Source organism: Amphiura filiformis, chromosome 9 (assembly GCF_039555335.1).
Source record: "Amphiura filiformis chromosome 9, Afil_fr2py, whole genome shotgun sequence".
NCBI lineage: Eukaryota > Metazoa > Echinodermata > Ophiuroidea > Amphilepidida > Amphiuridae > Amphiura > Amphiura filiformis.
In genome coordinates this window covers 49,830,976-49,858,190 of record NC_092636.1, presented here as the reverse complement: position 1 = coordinate 49,858,190, position 27,215 = coordinate 49,830,976, and the positions used below count along the sequence as shown (strand labels likewise).

General features: G+C 35.5%; 1 protein-coding gene across 1 annotated transcript; it reads left to right on the top strand.

The window, feature by feature from the left end:
- Positions 1-16,500: 16,500 nt before the first annotated feature.
- Positions 16,501-24,906, top strand: LOC140160352 (acid-sensing ion channel 1C-like). The gene is made up of 9 exons (XM_072183599.1): positions 16,501-16,858; positions 20,481-20,707; positions 21,157-21,475; positions 21,681-21,779; positions 21,932-22,088; positions 22,479-22,534; positions 23,225-23,387; positions 24,129-24,220; positions 24,709-24,906. The coding sequence occupies exons 1-3, from the start codon at positions 16,680-16,682 to the stop codon at positions 21,318-21,320; spliced, it is 570 nt and encodes a 189-aa protein (XP_072039700.1). The 5' UTR covers positions 16,501-16,679; the 3' UTR covers positions 21,321-21,475; positions 21,681-21,779; positions 21,932-22,088; positions 22,479-22,534; positions 23,225-23,387; positions 24,129-24,220; positions 24,709-24,906.
- Positions 24,907-27,215: the final 2,309 nt, after the last annotated feature.

Here is a 27,215-nt window from a genome sequence, read left to right as displayed (position 1 = left end):
CAAGGATTGCGTAAGCTTAATGGAAAAGCCTCTTGAATAGTAAAGGCCCCATTTCATGGTCGACATATATTCAATAATTAAAATAATCAATATATAAACAGTAATTGGACTAACCTTTAATGAATCACATTTTAAGGGTTCATGATGCCAATAACTTTTAACATATTCAGCAATTTAAGAATTTAAAAAATTTTAATTGCAATTCTGGGTAAAAACCACATGTGCCTGCTAACGGTCAAAATTTTTTTATTGCATGAGGTGAAAGGGCTTTGGTAGTAGGCTACAAAAGGGCACATCAAGAATGCCTCCGGAGCTTGTTGCCATAGCAACGGCAGATTTTATGATTTTGGTGATTTTTGCTTATTTTGGGGTGAAAATAGGGGAAAATATGCACTTTTCTGAATTGCTCCTGACTTTAAATTTGAGGTCACATTAAAAAACAACCTTACCACCATAAAGTACTATCTTTGTGCTTTCCCCAGATGCAAAAAATATTTCAATAATTTTTTCCTATGTGCAATTTTAGGGTTGGGCAACATTGCCAATTTAGCACTTTTGAAAAAATGCAATTTTTACCCTATCTTTGAAGTCTAAAAACTAATTTTGCTTGAGCACCGATAATTATTTCCTCTTTGTTGGTACTTGGGTAGACATTGCCGCTTCCAAATTTGGTAAAAAATTTCTGGGGCTATTTGATCTGTAAAGCCAGTGTTGCCAGAAAGTTTGATAATTTTCAAAAAATGCATTTTTCGAAATAATGCATTTTCTACATATTTACTTATGTAACCTTTAATACCACCAACTTAATTGAAATATTTGCACACTTTGCACACATAATTAGACACACACTGCAACGGAAGCAACACTTTGAGGCTGGGGACAAGTCCTGTCCTGCAAAATCCGGTATTGCAGGAAAATCTTACTTTATTTATCCAATTTTTCAATTTGTGCGTTTTACAATTATTTATTCGGTTAATTTTATACTATCAATGTTAGTTGAATAGAATGTGCATTTAAACATCATCTGGTACAATATAGGTTCAGACACATGGGCGAGCTTCTCGACAGGTGCCTTAGTACACCTTAGGCTTAGGCGATCTTGAGGATACTAAGCCTAGTTTTTACCAAAAATAGTAATTTTTACATGTGAAATTTTTTGAAAAATGACCTAATCTTGGAAAGTGTATCATCTTACTAAGATATATGTTTGGATCAAAAAAGTAAATCACAACATTTTTCTGTGACCTATGGTTTTTGACATATGACCTCTTGGAATTCATAAGTAGGCCCAAAATGCTGGTTTTTAATGATTTTGGTCATTTTGGGCAAACTTTGACAATTTTTACCATTTTAGCAATTTTTTGCATTACAAAAGTTTAAATTACACTATACGTTTATTGATAAATAGTTCTTCTTTAAGTTTAAGCTATTGAGAGAATTTAACGAGTATGCAGTTTCCATGGCAACAGCTATTAATGCTCATTTTTAAGCAAATATCTGTAAAACAGAGCTAATTTCCTAGTAAAATTAGTAAAATTTTTATGTAAATGGCCGTTTCCATGGAAACTGTCTTCTCTTTGAATTCTCCTAATAGCTTAAAATGGCCGAGTGAACTCGTATCAACGAATAACAGTTTCAAGTGTATTCTCTGATTTAAACCTCTGCTTTATACTAACAATAGGCCTATCAATACTCACAAAATTTACTGAACAAATCTGAAGAAATTATCACAAAAACATCGCAGCAACATTGCTTCTATTGTTCCGGTGAAATTTTCTAAAGAAATACACAAGTGTATAAGAAAATATACATTATTGTTACGTCATTTGTACAATTTTTCAGAAGAATTTTTACAGGATGTTAACTTCGCTGTCAGAAATGTCTGTAAAATTAATCGCCTTTCCTCCCTTTTCTCTTCTCTTTTTCCCCTTCCCCTTTCTCTTCTCTTCTCTCCTTTCCTCTGGAAGGAGGAAGCCGCCCCTGAATTCACGTCTGGGCCTTGGCGGGGATATGAAACTGCATTCCATCACCCGTGTTGAAAAAGAATGATGAAAGTTTACAACACAATATTCATTGAATTCAACATTGATTTTTAAGCCGATATAATCCACCCAATTGCATGGGCAGTAACAGCTATATAGTAACAACTGAATTCTGACCATCACTTGGCTCGATGGATTCTTCTAGCGGCCCACTCTATTCGCCCCAAACACTCAATGTGGACCGGGATGTGGCCAAGATCAAGGCCCTCATAAATAAATATTTTTCTAGTATGCAGGATATGGTAAATCTTTAGATCCTTCATTTTTTATTATAAAGACCATCGAATGTTATCTTCCGCAGTTGATCACATCCTTGCATCCCTGATCCTGGGCATCTCGGGAGGGGAATATTTAAAATTGTGAGTCTTTCAGGGAAAATGTTAAACATCGGACCTTTCAAAGGGAAGCTTTAGTAAGGGTATGGAAGTAAGAGAGGTCTTCTTCTGTGTCAAATGTTATTTAGTAATTTATTATCAAATTAAGCAGAGCAATTTTGAAATTTGACCCGTACATGAAGTTTGACCTGAAGTGACCTATGCTGTGATTTTAACATATTCCCCTCTCGGTTTATATTCACCAAGTTTGAGCCTAATCACAGATATTTCAACCCCTAAATGACCTTCGACCTCAACATCATTTAGGGTATTATGTATTATATCTTTTCTCCCTTCAATGATCATATCATTGTTACCATGATACTTTTGGAATGGCAATTTTAACCAAATTGATAGCATATACACAAACGGATAGAAAATTATCTTGAGGATTGTGTTAGAAACTAGAGAAAATGGTTGAAAATAGGGAGTGTTTTAATTGCAACAGCACATCATGACCCACTAGCTTCATCACCAGTTGGATTTTTGCTTGCATTGTAGACTAGTAACTATTGTCTGTATGGTTGTTTCCATGTGAACATGTGAAGACAATGATGTTACCTTTCCACCCTGGACAAGCATCCCGTCAACAGGTCCTGTTTCAGTATAAACGTAGAAGTAGAAATTGATGGCATCGGAACAATAAAAGGATGTCTTAATTTAGGGGAGAATTTCAATGAGGGTGTCAAATAATGCAAACGTCAATATTGATGCCCGCATGGGAGTTTGAAGTTTACATTTTTGTTCGTATCATTCATTTTACCAGGCTATATTTCGAAACATGTGCACGCATGTTTTGACGAACTCAAAAGTTACGGTATGGGTAAATTAATTGTCATATAATCTGGTAACACCATGATTGCCTAAGTTTCAATACCTGTTTGAGATGGTGGTAAAAAAAGGTCCCATTTTTGCCCAAAATGGCCAAAATCATTACACTCTTATTTCGCCAATTAAAAAAGTCTTAAACAATCTTAATCAATCTTAAACTCGTGTTAGTTACGTGGTCATCTCGTCGAAATATTGGTTAAGGGCCCTTAATTTTCTTGTTGTTTAAGGCTCAAATCAATAGTTGGTTAAAACTTGTAACCAATAAATGCATATAGCACTTTAACCAGCTTCAAGTTTAAGTGCTTAACCAACTAGGTTGTTTAAGGTCTTTTAATCAATATTTGCTTAATAAATCTAAACAGATAATGATTTATATGTTCTATTTTATCTAAGGATTGTTTAAGAAATACAACTGCTTAATCAATGGTTGTATTGGATTTAATTATGACTGGGACTTTCTTTCTTTCTTTTTTTAAAATTTTATACCGAAACATAATTCATGATAGATTTGAAGTCATCAGATCTTGGTCAACTGTGAGATTCGTTCAAAAATACAATTTCATGCATAAAGTATTTTGGGTTTTTTTTATCAGTTCAACCCGCTATTTATCCGGGCAATGTATCCGAGTAAAAAATTAAAATCTAGTAAGCCTTTCTCTCTCGCATGCATTACGATACAATGCTAAAATACAATACATCAACGCTAATAAATTCACACACTCGATACGGTATCCAGCATACCGATACTTCAATGCATCTCGTCTACATTGTAAGCTATTGTGCGTATGCCCAAAACTGAACATCGCGGTACACACATTGGTGATATACATGTACCGTGCACGTAGAACAGTACAGTACAGTATCGCTAGAATGTCAATCCCAATGACGTTGTTAAATCTAGCAAATGAACGCATCAATATCCATCCTTTATGTCTCAACGATGTCTATGCTAACTTATCAAACGAATCTCGAGTTTGGTGCAACCTGATTGACTCAAACCTACCTATTTGAACGAAGTTTCAGGAGACCATAAGCAGCACGACCAGCATTCACTCGTGGCCGCCATTTGCTTTTGTCATTTTAAACAATACTTGGTTAAAGTTCCGTGGCGCGAGATGTATCGTTAAACAGGTAAAGTACAATTCCACTAAACATTACACAGTTTAACGCCTTTTAACGTAACAAAAAATAACCACCTTTATACGCTCGAGTTTAACAGTCTTTTAACATACGTTAAAACAGATTAAGCGCAAAATCACGCCTTTGAACATTAATTGTTTAAAAATCTTAAACTTTTCTTCTTATACTTGGCGACTGTTAACTGCCGGAACAAGAGTGTAAAATCCTACATTTTAGGCCTACTTATGAATTCCAAGAGGTCATAGGTCAAAAACAACAGGTCACAGAAAAATGTTGAGATTTACTTTTTCGATCCAAACATCCATCTTAATAAGCTGATACACTTTTCAAGATCCATATAATTATGTCATTTAAAAAAAAAATTCAATACAAAAATGACAATTTTTGATCAAAACTAGGCTTAGTATCCTCAAGGTCCCCTAAGCCTATGGCTTGCTATGCCACCTGTTGCAAAACTAGCCCATGCATGTGTCTGAACCTGTATTGTATCAGATAATGTTTAAATGCACATCCTATTCAACTAACATTGATAGTATAAAATAAGCCGAATAAATAATTGTAAAACGCACAAATTGGAAATTTGGATTAATAAAGTAAGATTTTCTGGCAATACCGGTTTTTGCAGGACAGGACTTGTCCCCAGCCTCAAAGTGTTGTTTACGTTGCAGTGTGTGTCTAATCATGTGTGCAAAGTGTGCAAATATTTCAATTAAATTGGTGGTATTAAAGGTTACATGATTAAATATGTAGAAAATGCATTATTTTGACAAATGCATTTTTTGAAAAATATCAAACTTTCTGGCAACACTGGCTTTACAGGTCAAATAGCCCCAGAGATTTTTTACCAAATTTGGAAGGGGCAATGTCTGCCCGAGTACCAACAAAGAGGAAATAATTATCGGTGCTCAAGCAAAATTAGTTTTTAGACTTCAAAGATAGGGTAAAAATTGTATTTTTTCAAAAGTGCTAAATTGGCAATGTTGCCCAGCCCTAAAATTGCACATAGGGAAATATTATTGAAATATTATTTGCATCTGGGGAAAGCACAAAGATAGTACTTTATGGTGGTAATTTTTTGAATGTGACTTCAAATTTAAAGTCAGGAGCAATACAGAAAAGTACATATTTTCCTTTATTTTCACCCCAAAATAAGCAAAAATCGCCAAAATCATAAAATCTGCCGTTGCTATGGCAACAAGCTCCAGAGGAATTTTTGATGTGACTTTTTGTAACCTACTACCAAACCCCTTTGACCTCATGCAATAAAATTTTTTTGACCGTTAGCAGGCACATGTGGTTTTTACCCAGAATTGCAATTAAATTGCTGAATATGTTAGGATGTGAACACAAATTTGATTCTGTTGGACAAACGTCCCCGCTATGATTTCCACAATCGTTGGAGCATGAGCCCTTATGGATGATATTGACTGTGTTCTATAGGATAGTTTTGCTGGTAATTGAATAATTCAAATGTAGAGACATAATGGTTCTTGTCACTCTCTCCATTGGGAATCGGTCCTTGGTATAAAAATATCTCATTCTACTAATTAGGGATTCAGTCATAAAATCATGTAATCAGGTGTAATACTATCTATAATTAGGGATTTAATCATGTTTGATCGTAGTTCATCACCGTTTAACAACGATGCGAGTTCGCTTTGCCTGCGTCTGCGTATTTAACTTCGCGAGGGCAGCTTTATCTGCCCGAGCTACAGATTATTTCACAAGGAATGTCCGTTAGCGACAGTATCTCTGTTAATATCGTGAACAGAATTAATACAGCAATGTTTAACCGCCTCCTCAGAAATAATGAATTCAACACGTAAACGTGTATATATAATTGTTTTTACGTACACAAGTTCCAGGCATTGACGAATTTCATTCGCTCACGCGTAACTCGCGTTCCGTTAACTTGTGTTGGCGTATACACTATACTGCAAAAGTGTTAGACTATGCCATAGTGAAATTTTGATAAATACAAATATTTTATTATTAATCATGATGAACGCATTCCATTAAACTCAATATTTTACTGATGTTTATTATAATTAATTGATGTCTCCGGTAATCACAACATTATGCCGTATATTAGGGATGTCCACTGTTGCTACTGGAACTGTTTCAACCCGGGGTGTGTGTGCACTCACCCACGTATTGTCTATGCAAACACACCCCATGCACTAAGTCCAAGACATGATAAATGGTAACAGTACTTGTTGTGGTCCAATTTATAGGCCTAAAACAGGGTGTTTCAAAAAAATCCTTATTCTACCAGAAAACATTAACCAATCTCTTTCCTGATTTGTCAATAAATAGAGAGGACCTTCCTTTATCAAGGGATCAAGTTTTTTAAAAGAAATAATCATAGAGATGAGAGAAGCAAACTTACAAAATATGCATACTTGAACTATTTTTAAGACAAAATGTGCAGATGTTAAGGAGTTGAAGAATGTTTAAGCCTACCAAAATCCATCTCAAATTATGCACTTCTGGCCACCATGCCCATTTCAGATATGCTACCCATCATGGCTTCCATGCACATACAGTGTATTGCTCACTGTAGTAAAGACAACCTTTGAGTTGGAGCAAATTTCTCAAAATGAGTAGTGATTTATGTTAGCAAATTTATATCATAATGAAACACTTTTTAAAATGTTCTAGCAGCCCTATATAAAACCGTGACACTCGAAAGGCCATATCTCTGGAATGGAACGTCCGATTAAGATTATGTAAACGCCAAATTTGTTTTTGCAAGATAAAGGGACATATCAAAAGTTATGAGCCGATTGAAATAATTGTTTCGGTTTATTAAAGCTAACGGGTACAGGCTTCTTTACATACTTACATATACTTGATCAACTTTTCTGAAATAGTAGAAAAAGAGGGCGCAATGAGGGGCACCTTTTTTGGGACACCTTGTACCTTACTAACAAAATATCAAGCGTGGTCTTATGATTTTTATGAACGACCCAGCAAAATACAGAAATGTTTTTAATGACTTTTGAAAACGTTTTAATAACATTTAAATGTCGGGTTATATAGAGGTCAGGAAAACGTTTTTAACCCCCAACCCCAAAATAACATTCTATTTAGAATGTTTTGCATCAAGTTTTCAAAAATGTTTTTGGAATGTTATTTAAAAAAACGTTTTTATAGCCTTTATATAACCGGACATTTAAACGTTTTCATTTTGTGTTTGCTGGGGAGGTTAATGACTGATATGATTTTGTTGACGTGCAAATGACAAATCAATGTATTTACCCTTTAAGTGCATTGATTTTTGTCATGAATATCAATAGTAAATTACATGCACCTGTATACAAAGATATGAAATTGGATCGATTGAGCCCTTATTATAAACAACATCCCATTGGAATACAAGGGGTGAAGGTGTAACTTGCGAGCCCCTAACATGATTTTAACATAATATTTATACCTCATTTATTTGCATTAATTTTTACTAAGAATTTACAGCTGACCATTGATTCTTCCCCTTTTGATAATACGTATTCATTCACCAATTAATGTCTCACTTTATAATCATGCAAAAGGTTAATAAGTATTAACGTCAATGTCGTTTATTCCGGATATGAATGAACTTTGGCATGTTTGAACAGTAGCAGCCAACGCCTAAGCTACGTTTTTAATATTAATACATTATGTCAGTCCCATATAGATAGGACAGTAGCAATATTGCTGTCAATATTATAACATCATGGATAACAGCTTCATCACACTTAATGTTGGTGTTTACACCACTCTTCTATCTACGTTACACGTTACCGAAACTCCAGACTTGGGCGCATGCTGAGTGACAACCCTGACGATAGTCTGCTGCCATTAAAAGACACGCCAACTGCACATTACATTATCGACGGAGACGGTAAATTATTCCGACACGTCCTCAATTTCATGAGAACATCGGAACTAATTCTTCCCGATGGTTTCAAAGAATTGGATATGCTGACTAAAGAAGCTGAATTCTATGATATTGGTGAATTGATCGAAGCAATTGCTACCAGAAGAGTAAAACAAGAATTTACATGGCCACCATACAAAGGTGTACCGCCTCAGGAAATGTGGGCTAACCGCAATTTATCATCAATGACGTATTCTGGTGTCTTCACAGACAGGACATTCATTGGCAGTTATGAGATGTTGGTCGCAATGAATTGCTTATTTAACCCAGCAAATATGCATGTAGATCAATCAAACCATACTACAAGTACATTTGTGAATCCCGGTAGTACTGTTTTACATATCTGTTGGTATCAACTAAACGAGGTTGGGCGTGTTGATTGTGGTACCCCATCTCATATATCAAGGAGTCCTTACTCTTCTGAAAAGACTGAAAAAGTCATCGACAAAATCTGTTCACTTGGATTCAGGCTTCAGAATAGTTTGGATCACGTGCCGACATCACAACCAATCAAGAAAGAGCATAAGTTTGTTTCACTGCACTGTGCAAAAACCTACATTTTTAGGAAGACCTGATTAGAGTAATCAACGATATCAATGAATTTTGATCAGAAGTGATGTATATAGAAAGTAACGTGAATCATGTTGGATGTGCGTTAAAACATGGACTTGTATACATTCTGTTGTACATTCGACGGAAGCGGTGTATTATTTTAGAAATAGTAAACATTCACTGCGGAAATGTCAGCGCTTTGTACACTGTTGAATGACGTTTGGATTTTCGTGTGAGATTGACTTATTCATGTGCATTTATACAAAATTCTGGATGTACATGTATAATAAAATGTATTTAATTGTGCCAAATCACACAAGAAGGTGACCATTTAATTCTGTGAAATTGTAAACAGAGAACCATTGTTTGAATAACTTCCTCATCTTTACAAGAGTACTACCGAATTCAATAATTAATAATCAATGATTTTCACAATGATCTTGACTTGATTAGAGAAATCAAAGAAACGAATGTACCTAACAAGCACTGTACATTCGACTGAAGCGGTATTAAAGTTTAAAAAGCAATAGTAAAGTTTTGGCTGGAATTTCAGCAATTTGAATGATGTTTGGAATTCGTGTGTGATTGGTTTATTATTCGTGTGCATTAATATACGATTGATCAAGTGGTATGTGTCCACACCCAACCGAGGGTGCCACTCCTCATTAGACACGGGTCAATATTCATTTTCATTAAATATGTCAACAAAAAAATATTAAAAATGAAAGATGTGACCCTGGGATAGGCTGAAATGAAAGAGATAAAATATGAGTTTACTCTTAAGGTTAGTAACTATTTAAACTGTTGCGATTTGGTAGTTCACAGCATCTTGTGAATGGTAGTGAGCTTTGGTAAAAATTGCATCGACCATTTCGAAGCGAGTGTGTAGAAGTACTCAAATATCACAGCTATACTTTTGTAGGTCCTGTGGTTCTTGAGTTATGTTGCAAAGAGAGCTGAAACAATAAAGCGTACATAACTCATTAACAACAATAAATTAAGCAAGTTATCGTAAGTGACATTTTTGGCCAAAATGAGATTTTGACGAATTATGGAAGGCTATATAAAAGCACACATTTTAACCTAGGTTTTAAGTTCCAAATTTGCTTAATTATTTTTTAATTAATAAAATAAAATATCGTAAGTGCAATGCAATTTTAAATAATGCATGCAAGACTATCGTATGTGCCACTTACGATAGTCTTGCACGCTAATTCTGTTTTTCATTTTTCTGCAAGACCATCGTATGTGCCACATACGCTACTTTATTGGGCCTAAACAACAAAATCGTGCAAAACAGTCTCTACCACATCACTGGCTGTGACGCTGACGGTTGTATGCGTTGTCATCATGCTGGCTAAGTTCATAGCTCCCGTGACTGGTAATAGAGAAGATAAATCCGGTGTTTTTAGTTTGAGATTCATTAATAAATCTTGAGAGATAACATTACGGGAAAAGGTTTCTTGCTGTTGTAAATATTATGTGCCAAAATAAATTAACACTTGTTAAGAAACATAAAATGGACATATTGGATATTTGAGCCGATATTACGTATATCCTAATTTAGCAATGAATGCTACACTATCGTATGTGGCACATACGATAGTGTTGCACTCTACACTTATTTCTATTTGAGTGCAACACTATCGTATGTGGCACATACGATAGTGTTGCACTCTACACTCATTTCAATTTGAGTGTAACACTATCGTATGTGGCACTTACGACATCTAAATCAGTAAATATTTCATCGATTTATTAACTTTAACACCATTTATATAGTTTATATTATTAAAATCAAATTGCTTTACATTCCCATGTCATTTTATGGCTACTTGGAAACAAATGGCTACGCTAAACACAAAAATGCTCCTCCTGTAAAACTGTCCAAACTGCACTTACGATAGTGTAGCACTCTGCCGACGATATGTTTTGTAGAATGAACCTTTGCAAAACATTCGTGAATTGATCGAAGCAATTGCTACCAGAAGAGTAAAACAAGAATTTCGAGTTGAAATAAGAGAATTTAAGCAAGAATTGACATGGCCACCATACAAAGGTGTGCCGTCGCAAAAAGAATTGGATCAACGCAAATATCAGTCAGAAACGTATTCCGGTGTCTTCACGGACTGGACATTCATTGGCAGTTATGCGATGCTGGTTGCAATAATCCTTCTATTTCAACCAGCAATTATGGAGGTAACTCAACATTACCGGACTGACACTAGATTTGTGAATCCTGATAGTACTGTGTTACATATTTGTTGGTACACAAGCAAACAACCAAGCACGTTATACAGAAATATGGATTGTTCTCACCCATCCTATATATCAAGGAGTCCTTACTCTTCAGAAAAGACTGAAAAAGTCATGGACAAAATCTGTTCACTTGGATTCAGGCTTCAGCAAAATTTGGACCACGTGGTGACGTTACAACCAATCAAAAAAGAGCATAAGTATGTGTCACTGCACAGCGCAAGAACCTACATTTTTTAAGGAGACCTGATTAGAGTAATCAATGATACCAATGAATATTGAAGTGATGTATAGAAAAGTAACGTCAATCATAATGTTTAGACTGTCTTCAAGGCAAGTTGGAAGTGTGTATAACCTGAACTTGTGTACATTCGACTGAATGAATACTGTGGAATAATGGTCGAAATTAGTGTACGATTGACTAATGCAGTTGCATTAATACAGAATTGGTCATTTTGGATATACATAATAAAATATTTGACTTCTGTCAAATAGTGACCATTTGTTTCTAAAAATGTTAAACAGAGAACTACTGTTTAATAACTCATCTTTATCGAGAGTACTACCAAGTTCAATTGAATAACCAATGATTTTCACAATGCTCGTGACTTGAATTACAGCAATCAAGGAAACGGAAGATCCACACTGCCTCACAAGCACTGTACATTGGAATGGAGCGATATTAACGTTTATAAAGCAATAGTAAAATTTTGGCTCAAACATTTCAGCAATTGAATGATGTTTAGAATATTTGTGATTTTTACAAGAATTTCAAGTTGAAATAATACAGTCTTTACATTATAGTGTGGAATATGTTTTATATATTAATATTAATTGGAGGTGTTTGGAGATGGTGTAAAATAATTGTTTGATAGAAAATGTGCCTTCCATGAGTTTACATAATGGTGCTCATAATGTAGGTGAATTTGCCTAAAATGGAGCATTTATGGAGGCTGACTTTGAGCTTTGTTGGGAACATTATGTTACTGTTATGCAATAGTGTTGTATTATTATCAAATTTATAGGGGTTTGAGGTGATATTTCCTCAACTTCGTCAACAGTTGGCATTCATCACAGCTGAAATACACTTGCAATGTACCAATTGTGTGAACATGGGAGGAGCTTAAAATATGTCTCTTAAAAGTGGTACGTACTCAGAAATTTGGAATGGCTCCCCTGAGGTCAAATGTTATAAACTTACGGTAGGCCTATTTGTTTTTAATTAATATGCTCTAAAATGAAACTCCACTTACATAGACCTACTTTATAGCAAGCATAATTGCGTTATAATATGATACGGTAGTTCGAATGATTTGTTCTATATTCGTGTGACGAATGTTGTAAAATGAAACTGCACTTGTAGGCCTACTAACTTCATAACAAATTAGGCCTACATAATTATGTTTAGATCGAACACTAAATATGTTGTAATGTGAGTTGAAATGTTGAATGGTATGTTTACACTTACCTAGTTAAAGCCATATTATAACATTCAGTTTGCTGAGGAAGACGCCCTCGCTGAATTTTTAAAATTCTTTTTTTCACACGATTAAATTGTACTTTATTAAACCAATGTACCCTGCAAGATTTTAGGTGCTGTAGTTTTGTCAAAATGCGAGATTTTGAATAAAACGCCGGAACCGGTGCTTTATTATTACAATGGAATTATTAGTCGAACGCATACACGATGTTCATAACACACAGTACGTACACGGCGTGCGGGACGGTGATATACACAACAAAGGGTCGTACCACAACATGACCGAAGGAGTGGTACGTATTGGCGACATGTGCGCTGGTAGTAAATTCCAATTTTCTTTGCTTTGCCGTAGTTGTTCGGCTCAAAAATAAAAGGGATATATCTGACAGTAAAAGCTAACATTTTATGGCAAAGAAATGCTAATCTATTTTTTTTAAAATGTTATAATATGGCTTTAATGAAGAAAGCCTAAATTGTGGATACAATTACAGCACTCGGACAAGACGCGAACCAACGTGTACGTTACAAATACACACACAGCCACACATTTGTATACGCACAGTAGCTCCACCGTTAGAGGGCAGTATCCTCTCTGTTTTCCGCTCTGTTTATAAATAGAGCAGATTTTTCTTATCCTAAATCGTGCCATAGATGAAACGTGGCATTAAATGAGTAAATCAACCGAGGACTTCCTTAGAGACTTCATTAAGATTACGTCATTGCTAATTTTGCCAGAGCTTGTTTTATTTTTCATGCAGCGGTGGACGGACTTATACTCTTTGTTTTGTGAGTGGTACAAAATTGCGATTCCCCGATAAATTAATACATTAATAAATTAAAGAATTAAAGTAATACTAATATGCGACCCCATAGAATATAAAAAGCAGAATTGGTATGTTAACATTGGTAACATTGCGGGTAACATTGGTATGTTAAAAATCGAAATGAGGTATGGGACTGGCTGGGGGCTAAGGGGCGTTATCTCAATGACAATATTGTTCAAGGTTGCGCCGCAGGCTTTTAAAGAAACAATGTTGCTCCAAAAACAATAGCAAACAAGCTTAAACTATAAATTAGCCCCCGATAGAGGGCAGGGCCTGACGAATGAGGGAAATTATGGGGTAATGAGTAAAAAATCTAAAAGTATGAATCGCACTTGGATAGTTTAGTCGTCGCATGGGAGTCGCCGGCCTCGGGCCTGCCGGCCCTGCGGCCTTGATGTTTTTGTTTGATACTGGGCCCCAGCATCAGCAAACAACAATGAGTAACCTTAAGGGTGACGAGCTGGCTCTAAAAAATGTCAAAATTGTTCGAGATGTAAATTACTAAAACAAATGGGGTCATTGGGTGTAAGCTGGTGAAAAAAGTGGTCGTTTGGTGGCAGATTTGCTAAAAAAGGGGGTCTATTAACATGATTAACAGGCATATGCCAATAATGTGAGTGTCCACCCCCGGGGTGGGGGGCATGGGCCTATATGATTATTTTGCAATGACTTGTAATGACCAAAACAGCATAGAATTTGATACATGGGGTACGTATTCAATTTATTATGACGCGCTTTATTGATCACCATTCAGTGATCCCAGCGCAAGTGAAAAACAATTAAAAGTATTTATGAATTGCTTGAAAGTGAAGGATAAGTCATTCAAATTGTCATTTGGTATTTTAGAAATGACAAATGTGGCAAAAAACAAAGAAAACAGTATTGACGATGTTGAAGCCCCAATTAAATACATGTAGCTAATTTTTCCTTATATACTGTCAGTATATAAATTGCAGATTCATGTAAATGTCTTATTTTGTTTTAAATACACAGCTTTCGGCTGAACCACTAGCAGGTTATGTTAGCACATCTACGACAATGACAAAAATAACAAAATCTGAATTTTGATGATTTTTACTATCATCCGGATGAGCAAATCACTAAATGGGCCATTAAATACCAAAATTATATTGTATCATTCTCAAAGTTTGCAATTAACCAAGCAGTAAATAATGATTCAAGTAAAATCCAAGCTTCATTTTGTTATATTTTCAATAAAGTTGTCGCAAGTACTTCCTCCCGTCCATGTGATCGTATTTCCCTCCTTTGCTCCATTTATTGCAATCTTTCCAGTACCACCGCTGTTAATTATGTCCCCGAGTTTCCCCTCGGTTGCAGAAATGAAGTTATAATACCAGAATGCGACCAATGTGGAGTATTACTGGAGCATATGATGGTAACCATGGTAACGGTTTACCTGAAGATATTAATTGACTTTTCGGTAAATCCCATAACCCTTTGCGAGTACACCTGAGAACTCGTCATTTGACGTCACGCCGACTTACAATGCGCAGTAACGATGTTCGATAAACGATGTGCGCATCGGCGCGGAGCGGCGTGACGCAGAATGACGAGTTCTTAGGTGTACTCGCAAAGGCTTATGGGATTTACCGAAAAGGTCAATTGGCCGCTGTCACGACATTTTCTAGGTTTTTAATATTGAAAAATAATTTAATCCTATATCTATAGATGCTATAGTAATAACGCACTCAATTAAAAAGTAAGTGAAAGTGACGTCTATAGCCTATATATTCCATTGGATGACATAGAAGCACCAAGTCAAAAGTAAGTCGGTGAAAGGTGAAGTACTAAAATCACCTAGATTTTATTGGATTCTAGCATGTCATGTGTAAGTGATCATGTCAAAACTCAACCGCCAGTTTCCCGCCGGTTCCAGGCGGTTCCGTCCGGTTCTCAAAGTCTACAGGAAAATCGCGCGGGTACCCACTAGAGTTTTATAAAGCAAGAGACCTATCGGTATAAAATGTTGCCGTCCTGGGGAAGGTGGATATGGGGTAATGGGGGTAGCGGCAACGTGATGCTGATGAGGGGGCACAAGCCGTTTTTCGGCAATTATCCTATGGGAATTTCTAAATTTTAAAATCTATTGACGCTTCAGCCACCGCCTATAAAATGTGTTAATTTTTAATTAGCCTTGATATCTTTGATAAAATAAATCGATGCTGCTATTACCCTGATTGCCAGTGGTGTAGCCAAGGGGGTGGGGCAAAGGGGGCAGCCACCCCCTGTGATAAGTCTTGCCCCCTCCCCCATGAGATGCTGGCCACTCTGATATGTTAGATTTTTAGCCCGGTTTTGTAATTTTTAACCCAATTTTGTTAACGTTCCACCCTAAAAGTTTTCTTGCCCCCCTTTGCCCACCCTCTGAAAAAACCTTTTTGCTAGCACACTGAATGTCTTCCTGTGCTTTTTATATTATGTACAGCGCATCGAAACGTCTTATGCGCTTTATAAATGAAATTTATGTTATGTTATGTTATGTTATGTTATGTTATGTTATGTTATGTTATGTTATGTTATGTTATGTTATGTTATGTTATGTTATGTTATGTTATGTTATGTTTTTGAATGACCCTCCTATTTTCTAGCAGTTGTCCATCACCAATACAGACATTATGTGATTCAGAAAATAATAAACTCACAACTTTTAAATCACTTACTTGAAATCAATGAAACACTGTTCTGAACTTAAATTAAGCGATCTAAACAATGATAATATATTCAAGCAATTTTAACCATAACCATAAACAAGAAACCGTTTTGCTTTGGTGACAAGCCAATTGGCACACGAATAAGAAAAATCAATCACCGTCTAGTGATTCCAAGTATGCGCTATTGTGATCGCGAAATAAACATATCGACATTTTGTTAATCTCTCCGGTTGTGTACTAAAACGGCGGTTGCTATGCATTCTTGAATATTCATATACCAATAATCTCTGACCAACGGAAGGAACTGCTCGGAAAAGGCGGGCAACCGGCGGTCGAGTTTTGATTTGATCCCTAAGACAATAATGATCCATTAGCCATTAAGAGCTATTGCCTGTAAAATGTATTCTTTCAGTTCATAGTGTTGTGTCAGGGAGAGTAACAATGGACAATTCTGGGCTATAACGGTAGTGTAATTCAAACGCGTCTTGATACGACCCACCAGTGCTATATTGAAGGCATTTTCAAATGTATTCTTAACCAAGGGTACAGTAAAAGTACATATTATAGTGTTCACAAGTTTCCATAAAGCATGGAGAACAATATTGGGAATGCCTCCTTGCCGGCAGCCTCGCCAACAACAGAAGAAACGCCCAACCAGACAACATCAGAGAAGAAATCATCATCTGAAATTACACATGATTTTGCATCCGAGTCCACTTTTCATGGTATCAAGTACGTGACAGATCCAAAACATAGCATATTCAGACGGTAAGTTTTTAAAATTCAAACATATTAGACATTCATAACCTCATTAATAAACGCGATGCGTGCGATCCAATCATATTTTATTATTTGTGAAAACGCGAACGCAAATCGAGGTCATTAATATCTCACAATTGACCGCAAAATGCGTAATTGTTCCAATGTCGCACACAATTGACTTCTGCGTGCGCCGTATTGTGCGTCCAACGAACTGCGGGCGCGCTGGCTGCCGTATTTGGATTGCGAGCTACCATATTTGCACAGATTCTGATACGCACTTTTGTTATTGGTCGTTTTGTTTTAGCCTGATCGATTTTGGGAAAGGGAAGATGTAAAAATTGTTTATTTTTACAAACTTTTGAGGAAAATTTTGTGTTATTTTGTAAAGTTAAAAGATCAAAGTGACGGTTATGAATGAGGTTAATAACTTTGCATCGGTTATATGTCGGGCATTGTGAAAAATCTAAACATTTTGCTTTGGACCTCGGATATCCCTCGGGGCTGCGCCCCTCGGGATATTCCTCGGTTCCAAAGGCAAATTGTTTAGATTTTTCATAATGCCCTCCAAATAACCGATGCGCAGTTATTAACCTCTAATTAAGGACTGAGTATGTAGATACGTGTATAAAATACGCTTTCATCATTGGTTAATTACCGATATACATGACGTGAATCTTATTAAAGCCATAATGCGTGATCTTATAATATGATTTTTTTTTTCAAATCTGATTTTGTGGCATATTGGTGATGTTTACATCTACCAACTCACATTTAAAATGGAATAAGCCAAAATACGTTGTGTTCGTCAGGTAAACAGCAATTTTGACATGATATCATATTCACACATTAGATCACTCATGGGACTCCACGGCCAAAAATTATACCCGTCTTTCACTTTACACTGCAAAAAATATTTTACTCAACAGTGAGTAAAAAAATACACAACATTAAGCTCATATAGGTCACAACTCAACAAATGAGTAAACAATTACTCAACATGAGCTCAACATGCACTAAAATACCATGCGAAAGACTAAACCTGAAGTGATTTAATGACAGTAACACCGAAGATCTCCGATTTTATTCAAGTGATGACTGACACGACTCGTGCATGTGTATCATTCAATCAGTCCCCCTTAAATACTTTGTAAAATAAATCGAAAAATATTTGACGAAATGCAAATGTGTAAAACGTTATTAGTAGCCTTTTTGTTTCACACATATGGACCAAATTATAGCGTCACGCGTCATTGCATTCAGTCACAATGGTTCATTATGTAAAAAAAAGACCGTTTTGTGCACTGATTTAGTCCTGACTCGACTATGCTAATGTTCAGATGTTGGGATTTCGACCAACATGGGTCAAAGATCGTAAGCAATTGCTCAAACACATTCATTGGTTGCCAATGAAAATTAATTCATAGAAATCCATGGCCTTATTGCACCTTACCTCACCGATTATCTTTAGAGATATTAGATAGATTGCGATGTTCCATACGTGCTGCGTGGACGGCGGACCGTCCGTTTATACGGAGTTCAAAACGTGCGTAGGCCTACATATTGCTAGTCTCGGTTCCAAGCAAGATTGTGCTCCTTCGTCATGAAGGGAAAAAGGCGGCTGGAACAAAGACCAACATCTGATTTGCTCACAACAGGCCGAAACACTTGAAATTTGGTGGTCGCCGGGTCTTATGTCTACTTCAATACAGCATGCTTTTGATTTTAAATAAAACCAAGGGTAACATGCTGCTTAGAATTGACTGTATTTCATTGCTTCTCAAATACTATGGTTACCCAAAAACAACTTAAGGACCACAACATCCATATATCATACGGTATCATATCATATAATTTATTTTCAAAATGAGACTTTTTCGTGGTGCAAATTAGTCGCGGTGTATGATCCGGGTCAAAATGTCAATGTACCGTGCGTATACCGTCCGTTTTTATCAAAAAGGCAAATCGCAATCTTTTTTTATATCTCGCACGCATTTCAATGTAATGGACAACGTACGCATGAACCGCGCGTATGAATGAAGTCAAAGTTTTACACCTCATTGCTACTTTATTAAATGATTTCTTACAAACAAAAAGGATCACATTAATACTTAGACGTTCCTTCGTATGTTCATTAACCGTGACTGTCTTTAATACATTGTTAAATAGACAAATGTTGCGCATTTTTAACGTTGTATCCACGTTCATTTCGTACGTGAAAATCTTCAAAACTAGCTAAATACGCGACTTCGCTATACATGAGAGTGATTTTGAATAGATTGACGGGCGTACGATCACGGCGTTTAGAAATCGCACGCGGTAGGACGAACTTGCGTACTAGTGATGCTAGCCTCCTTTTACGCAATCCAATGACAAGGCCTTGTATAGACTTCTCCGTAGTCCACTTGCCCATTTTGCATACTCTGGCTATTACATTTAAGCATAAAATTCGGATTTATATTGATTTGTGTGCAACTGATAGATTTTCACATCTGTATCTGATCTTTTCAGTCACCGCAATAAACTAGTAGATTCCAAGTATCAGAATAATGTTCAATATTAAAGTGAGCCATTATAATTATGCAAGATAATGTTGCATTCAATTACTTTTATTGTCACTAATCATCTGATATTCTTAATTCTTTATGACCATTTTACTATTGAATACTTTAATTTTAATAAACATCAGTATAATTTTGAGTTCAACGAAATGGGTTCATCATGACTAATAACATATTTTTAATAAAATTCGACTATGGCATAGTCTAGGCCTTGTACCATGTTTACACAGCTTCCTTCGACTACGGAACCCCATACCTACTTCACTTTGTCATTCCTCCTCTTTCCTTGCTTTTAGGGGGTCTTAAGACTTATTTAATCCCTGGTTGATACCACCGCCATTAATCATTGCCATGTACATTTGTGCTTTTTGGAGCTTTTATGTTTAATTGTTTTTTATCCATAAACTGCCATGCCTGACTAGCATCTTTTATCATAATTTGTTCATGCAGCATGCGCCCCTGCTTTTATCATTATTGTATGTTTTAATAATTACTCGTAACCTATATTTAATTTTTATATGTTGTTTCAAAATAATGTTGGCTCCTGAATGCTAATGCTCTTTATGAATGAGGTGTTCTCGCTATGCATTTTATCTAATTATGTTATATATTTTGCTATGAATGATCTAGCTATGTTTCATGATTTCGTGCTCTTTTAAATAATGAGCTGGTCTCGCTATGTATTTTAAACTTTTATTATATTGTATTTTCATTTACACTTATGTTGTTGTTGTTGTTGTTGTTGTTGTTTTCTCTCTTGTCATGTAACGATATTTTTGTTAATTTTATGTATTGTGTTATAGAGCGCTTTGTGTATGAAAAGGCGTTAAATGATACGTTTTTACCAAGTCAAGGGCTAATCCTTGGGCTAATACTTTGTTATTGTTGATACAGATCTTTTCTGGATACCTACGTTTGGTGATTTAATAATATCACATGAGTTGTGACTGGATTTTGGTGTTTTCAATGCATTTTAAGTTTACCGTATTATTATCGCTGATAATTGTCACTGATTTTTTTGTCTTTATTCTCATACTTGATTTCTTAATATTTATTTCCCTAATCTGCAGATTCATATGGACTTTGATCATTTTGGGAGCTTTAGTATGGCTTGGCTTCAACGTTACTATGAGTTTTAAACAATTTTTCCAATTCCCGAAGAGTACCCTCGTAACAGTCAAACATGTACCAGATTTGAACTTTCCTGCAGTGACTTTGTGTAACTTCAATCAGTTGCGGAAATCAAAACTCGACGAGAAAACACTATCTTTAATGCAGGCGGTGTTTGGGATTGAGGGTAGGTTAATAATATCCTTCTTCTTCTTCATCTTCTTCTTTTCTTCTACTTTCTGCATATTTTTTCACTTCTTTCCTTCTTCTTCTTTTCCATTTTCTTCATATTTTCTCACTTCTTCTCTTCTTGATCACCTTCTCCATTTTCTTCTTCTCCTTCTCCTTCTCCATCTCCGTCTTCTTCTTCTTCTTCTTCTTCTTCTTCTTCTTCTTCTTCTTCTTCTTCTTCTTCTTCTTCTTCTTCTTCTTCTTCTTCTTCTTCTTCTTCTTCTTCTTCTTCTTCTTCTTCTTCTTCTTCTTCTTCTTCTTCTTCTTCTTCTTCTTCTTCTTCTTCTTCTTCTTCATATTTTCTCACTTCCTCTTCTCTTCTTGATCACCCTCTTCTTTCTCATGTTTCTACTTTTACAAAAAAATCAACTTTCCTTGACATTCAACCGTTTGTATCTTTTTCAGCATTAGAAACAGGCAGGTCAGTTAATTGGACAGAGTTTCAACAACTCCTTTCCGACGATTCCCAATGGCTTGATCTTATAAACAATTCAACCCATCAAATAAGGGACATGGTGGTGGCTTGTACATGGCGGGGATTTAAAAATGCGATTTCAAATCCACTATAACTGATTGGGGTGTATGCTATTCTTTCAATAATCCGTGGAATAGAAGTGATATTTTGAACGTGACTCAACCTGGCAGCGCTAATGGATTATTTGTGCGATTAAATACGCAGCAGGAGGAATACATAAGTTGGGAAAATTATGCAGCAGGATTTAAGGTAAATTTATTGGAATTAGCAATTGGATATAATTTACAAAGATACCTCAAACAAACATTCACTGGCCACACACCCTACCTATCACATCCAACCAGTCACACCCTGGGTCACACCCCACCTGCATCAACACCCTAAATGTAATTTTCCACTATAGCCGCATTATTTAAACACATTCACTAAAGTATACTCACATTATCTTGTCCAGGTACTGCTACATCCACAAGGCGTTCGTCCTTTGGTAAGAGAGCTCGGATTTTCTGTATCCCCTGGGTTTGAAACATCAGTGAGCGTCTCCCTAACAGAGGTAGGCATAGTATTCCTGTTAATAAATATTTTCTGTGCACGATCTCTCTCTCCTGCAGTGAATAATGGTTTCCATTATAAATATTGTTTGCCTATAAGAGCTTATAAGGCCTGTTAAAGTTTAGGTCTATTACACGAATTGTACCTTTGCAGGTTAATAATTTGCGCTATCCGTACTCCGACCCTGACTGCATGTACCAAGACAAAACGCTGAGCACAACCGAAGTGTACACTGTTTCAGGGTGTCTCCAAACTTGCAAAGAAAAGTTTGTTATAAATAAATGTGGATGCAAACATTTCAAATATGAAGGTATGTAAAAATATTAATATTGGTAACAACGTATGTAAATATTAATTTAAGCAATATGTGACAGCTCTCTACTTTTAATTAAAATTGAAATCATAGAAGTATTTACAGTACACTCTGGAAGTGTAATTGATGTAAGGGAATCTTTCCTAAAATTCACGACGCAAAGCGTCTGTACACACCATTTTGTCTCAACATGCCCGATTTAACGATTATATTCTTGAATCAAGCTAAGCAAATGCTAGTGATTGAGCTGAGGAAAAGGTGAGTAAACTTAATTGACATGATGACATTCACTTTGTTGGTATAATGAAAGTAATTTACATTGTAATTACCCATTTTACCAATATCCACTAATATATTTATTAAAATATTTTTTCGAACTGAATATAGAACGTGCTTCTTTATGCAATCCAAAATGATGATTGAGTGCATTGTGACAAAAGAAGGTATGCTATTGTACTAAATATAAATTAAATAAACATCTAAAAAAAGTAACGAACCCCCTTAAATAATGGCCATTATTCAAAAACGGGTGATTGTATTACAAATCTGTAAAATGCGTTGGAAGCAGAAATTATTTCTGCACATTTTGACACCTCATTTGCAGCAATTGACTAAATATTGACGTCACAGCGTACATTTAAATCAATATAACCCAAGATTTGAAAGTTGCAGTAAATTGTATTGATTTTGTATTCAGTGTAATGGAAGGAAATTTGTGTAATGATATGTGAGTGTTTTTGTATTGTAAAAATTTGTATGTAAGTGCAACTTTCAAGATCCTGTAAAGGATCTGTGCTCTAACCCAAGGGCGTGAATGTTTTGGCACAATCAAACAACGTAAGAACTGCTGGTCCTGTTGAATAAAAGTGCAATGGACTTTTCAGAATATTAAATCTCTGTTGTAGATGGATGAAAAAAATACAATTTTTAAATACCGAACGTCTTATAACAAAATACAAGATAGCTATTAAGTGTCGCATTAAATACCTTTCAAAAGTTGTCAACTGACTCGCAATAAAAATCTAGACCAACATTCCATTTGAGACCAAACGGAACACAATTGATTGCTAATGTTCATTTCTCTAACTTTTCTCTTCTTTACTTCTGATTTGGTATTGTCATTATAAAAATAGCCGAGTTTCTTAAAAACAACTTGAACAGGAAAATGTGCAATAATTGTTCCGAGCCATGTCACTCTCAAACTTACGCAGTACGACTGTCACAGGCGTATTTTCCTAATGATCACGTCACTAATCAACGAAGTATGAGAACTAACGTATCTACGGACTATTTCAGGTAATACGTAGAATTTGAAAATAATTAAATAATGTACCTGACACCATTTTATATAAATAAAGGTTTCTTAAGCGACATCATTAAGAAACAGCGGATGGCCAGTTTGGCCACTACTATAGCTCCCGACAATAACCTTTCAGGTTTGTATGCAGGCGCGGACACGGGGTGTCAGGCACCACCCCCGAAAGAAAGAGAAGAAAGGAAAAACAATAGGAGTTAAAGCAGTAGAACGGAGAAAAAAGGGAAGAAAAGAAGAGAAAGGATTAAATTACACGTAATTTAGTAGGTCCATGCAAATACTGTAGGGTGTTTTTGGTTTCTAACGCACCGCTTTACCGCATGGAATGTGCCTTACATGTATGTGTGCATTCTGCATGTGCTGACTACTCCTATTAAATGAAAATTGCAATGTAATTATTTAGAAGCTATATATCGTAAAGAGATTTGGTCAATGAAGCTAGTATTTTTAGGAACGCATGTAACATATGTTGTGTCTAAGACTCGTAGCCATGGTCTAAATACTTATTAAAGAAATTGTTGGGACCCGCATTTTATGGGACACCTGTTCAAGAAACCTTCATATCGTAAATTCCGTTATATTCGAAGGCGCGAATCAGTGATTCCCACCAATTAGATTCATAGTTTGTTGGGAATTGTCAGGCGTTCATAATTAATCCATGCTTTTCTATGCAACACACCTATTCACTTGAGATTAATTCGTGCTGATATATTTTCTAACAGGAGAAATTACCTTGATCTACGCATATACTTCGAAGAAATCAGTTATCAGAGTGTGACTCAAGTTAAGGCATATACGAGTAACAGTTTACAAAGTAAGCTTAAAGTAATATATAAAAGTAACTTCTATTTATCAAATACCATTATTTTCTGGTCAAATATTAACGTCGCTAGAAAGAGATCACTCGGTTCACCTCCTTATTTCGCTTTGTTCTTGTCCAGCGTTATCACAAAGAAGGTCCATATATTTATGTCTTCGTTGGCTGTCCTAGATTTCGTTTGCTATGACTGGGTTTACACAGTACTATCATGACTATGGACACCATGCTTTAAATTCGTTTTGGTTTTTGTCTGATATTGCTAATAATTATGTATTCGTATACTTTCAAGCACCATGTTATTGTATGGTTTTGCTGAAATAGAGCTTCTACTTTTATTGGTGTCAACCATTTCATTTTTACGAAACAAAAATGTTTTGTTGAGTGTTTTCATGCAGAACCACGTCAGTGGTTAGCTACTCATGAATCCACGTGCTGAGGCTCACTGGTTTGATATTGATCTTTCTGAAAATTTCTATTTGCAGGCGACATCGGTGGCTCTATGGGACTTCTTGTTGGAATGAGTATCATAAGTGTTGTTGAATTCATAGACTTTCTTATCATCTTATGTTGGAACAAAATATGCGGAGCCTAAATTCGTGTGAAGGTTTATCTTACTTTGTCAGCATATGAAGAGCTTAGTTTCAAAACACCTTACATCCACTTGACGAATTTTGAGAACACATCAAAAAATCATCACAAAAATCATTGATATAAGGGAGTTTTCAACAAAAGCAGTTTTTGGTGGGATGCTTGGGTAGGATGAGCATCCCACCAAAAACTGCTTTTGTTGGAAACCCCCATTATATCAGTAATTTTTTTTGATGATTTTTGGATGTGTTCTCAGAATTCGGCAAGTGGATGTAAGAGGTTTTGAAAATAAACTCTAGGACATTATAACTGCGATAGTAATGATTGATACAGTAAGATTTTCCGCGACGCGCCGCGAAGTTTTCCTTTCTTCACGCAATTACATTTGCTCCGCGAAATTCGAGTTTTTCCGCGCAATTCACAATGAAATGTGAATAAAATTGGTAACTTTGTTCGTCTGTATTGTAATGACTGCCTTCTCTGCAGTAATATTAACCATTAGCTTTCTCCTCGTACCAGTGTTGCTGTTTCGCGTGTATTTATCATGTATTACTACTGAATATTTAGACTATAGCATTATGTATGCATCCAATGAAAAGTTATCATAGGCACCAAAGAGATTTCGTATGCAAATATACTCAATTTATTTAGACATCGAGGGCTCTGGTATGAACGTTTTGACAATGTCTTTGTGGGACATGAGAGCACACCAGACATATCGAATTACATTCTGAATACGAAGAATGTCCTGCTGATGTCAAATAATTTTGATTTTTTTGATAATTTTGAAATTGGCGATATAATAAAATTTGTATGACAAATTATCAAAATTTGATATTTGTTTAAAGGTTTTGATATAATAACAGTCCTCGAAGTAAACTTTATTAATCAAATGATATGTACATAGAGTGTATGTAGCTGGGAGGAAAAGCCGACCATCAACTGAAAATTATTTGATATCAGAAGGACATTCCTCGTATTCAGAATGCAATTTGATGTGTCTGACGTTCTTATCCGATCCCTCAAGAATACCTTTGTTTGCAATTTATATCAAATTGTTTTCCTGAATTTTGCATATTTATATCAAATTTTGGTCCGAGTTCAGGTTACGAGGACTCAAAAATATTAAATTTCAAGGTCACTGATCATCTGATTTGCATAGTAATTGCTGGCCTCGTTGGATTTTGGGCGCGTTACTTTCGCAGAGTATTACAAATGAAATTATCTAATGTTTGTTAATGTGTTTTTTTGCATCAACTGATAAATAAATCAAATAATAGTATATTCAATGCTTTTTGATATTCTTATCTAAAATATGGTTTATTTTTAGATTAATCACTATTTTGATTATTTTCGACAAAATACTTTGAAAAATCCACTTTAAAAATATACACGAATTTAGAGTGCTTTGTTACGCATTGTGAAATGGTTTGAAGAATAAATCTACCAAATATGAGCTTTCTATCATGTTTCATTACCGACATAGCTGATCATTGCTCCAAAGACACAAAATGGTCAATTTAGGAAGCAGCCGAAAAAAGTCTAGAAACGGTTTTTTTATATAAATTTGTTTTTATCCATGGATTTATAAATCACGTGTATTTTAAAAACGATATGTTGCACTCATATGCTTTAAATGTGTACATGTTACGTGTAAAAAACAAAAACAATAAGAAACCAAGAAATGTACATTTCATTTGTTTCTTCCTGTTTTCAGATCAGCATCTGTGTTAAATATCAAAGTAAAGTCGACGATACCTTAAACCATGAAGACAAATCAGTTAATATCAGCGCTCAAAATGGGAAAAATAGCTGAATTATAGCTTGAATCCCTAAAGCTCAATTTTGATTACATTTTCTGATCATTTAATTTGGATCCACTTTTTAATCTACACTGAGTAGACAGTATGGTATGTCCTGTATTGTTAACTGGGAGATACCAATCGTCTAGCTCTGGGTGTATTAGTTCCCTATTATTACACAGTTTTCAATGGAAAAATTGCCTGGGAAAATGGGAATTTCGAGAACGATTTTTCTCATATTCAGTACTCTCAGACTCAAAAGACCTCATTATCAGTTAAAAGTACAAGTTTGAGTTTCCAAACCAAACTAAATCATAAAACATGTTAACCTGGGTGTCTGTTTTATAGCACCAAGGATGAATTTTGGTTATCTTTTCATCAAAACTGTGAAATGATGAGAGAAAACATGTCAATTTGAAAGTGACAACTTGCCATCTATTCTTTTGAGAAAATAGACATTCATCTGATAAGTGGTATTCAATATATGGTATAGCCAAAACCGTTGGATTCCATATTCCATTTCAATTTGCAACACGACTCCGTATAGTACAAGTATAATAAACTAGATAAGTACATTATTCTTGTGTATATATGTTTCA

Coding starts and splice junctions, on each gene's coding strand:
- LOC140160352 (XM_072183599.1), top strand. CDS start 16,680: ATGGAGAACAATATTGGGAATGCCTCCTTGCCGGCAGCCTCGCCAACA. Junction 16,859..20,480: donor AAACATAGCATATTCAGACG/GTAAGTTTTTAA, acceptor CCTAATCTGCAG/ATTCATATGGACTTTGATCA. Junction 20,708..21,156: donor GGCGGTGTTTGGGATTGAGG/GTAGGTTAATAA, acceptor TATCTTTTTCAG/CATTAGAAACAGGCAGGTCA.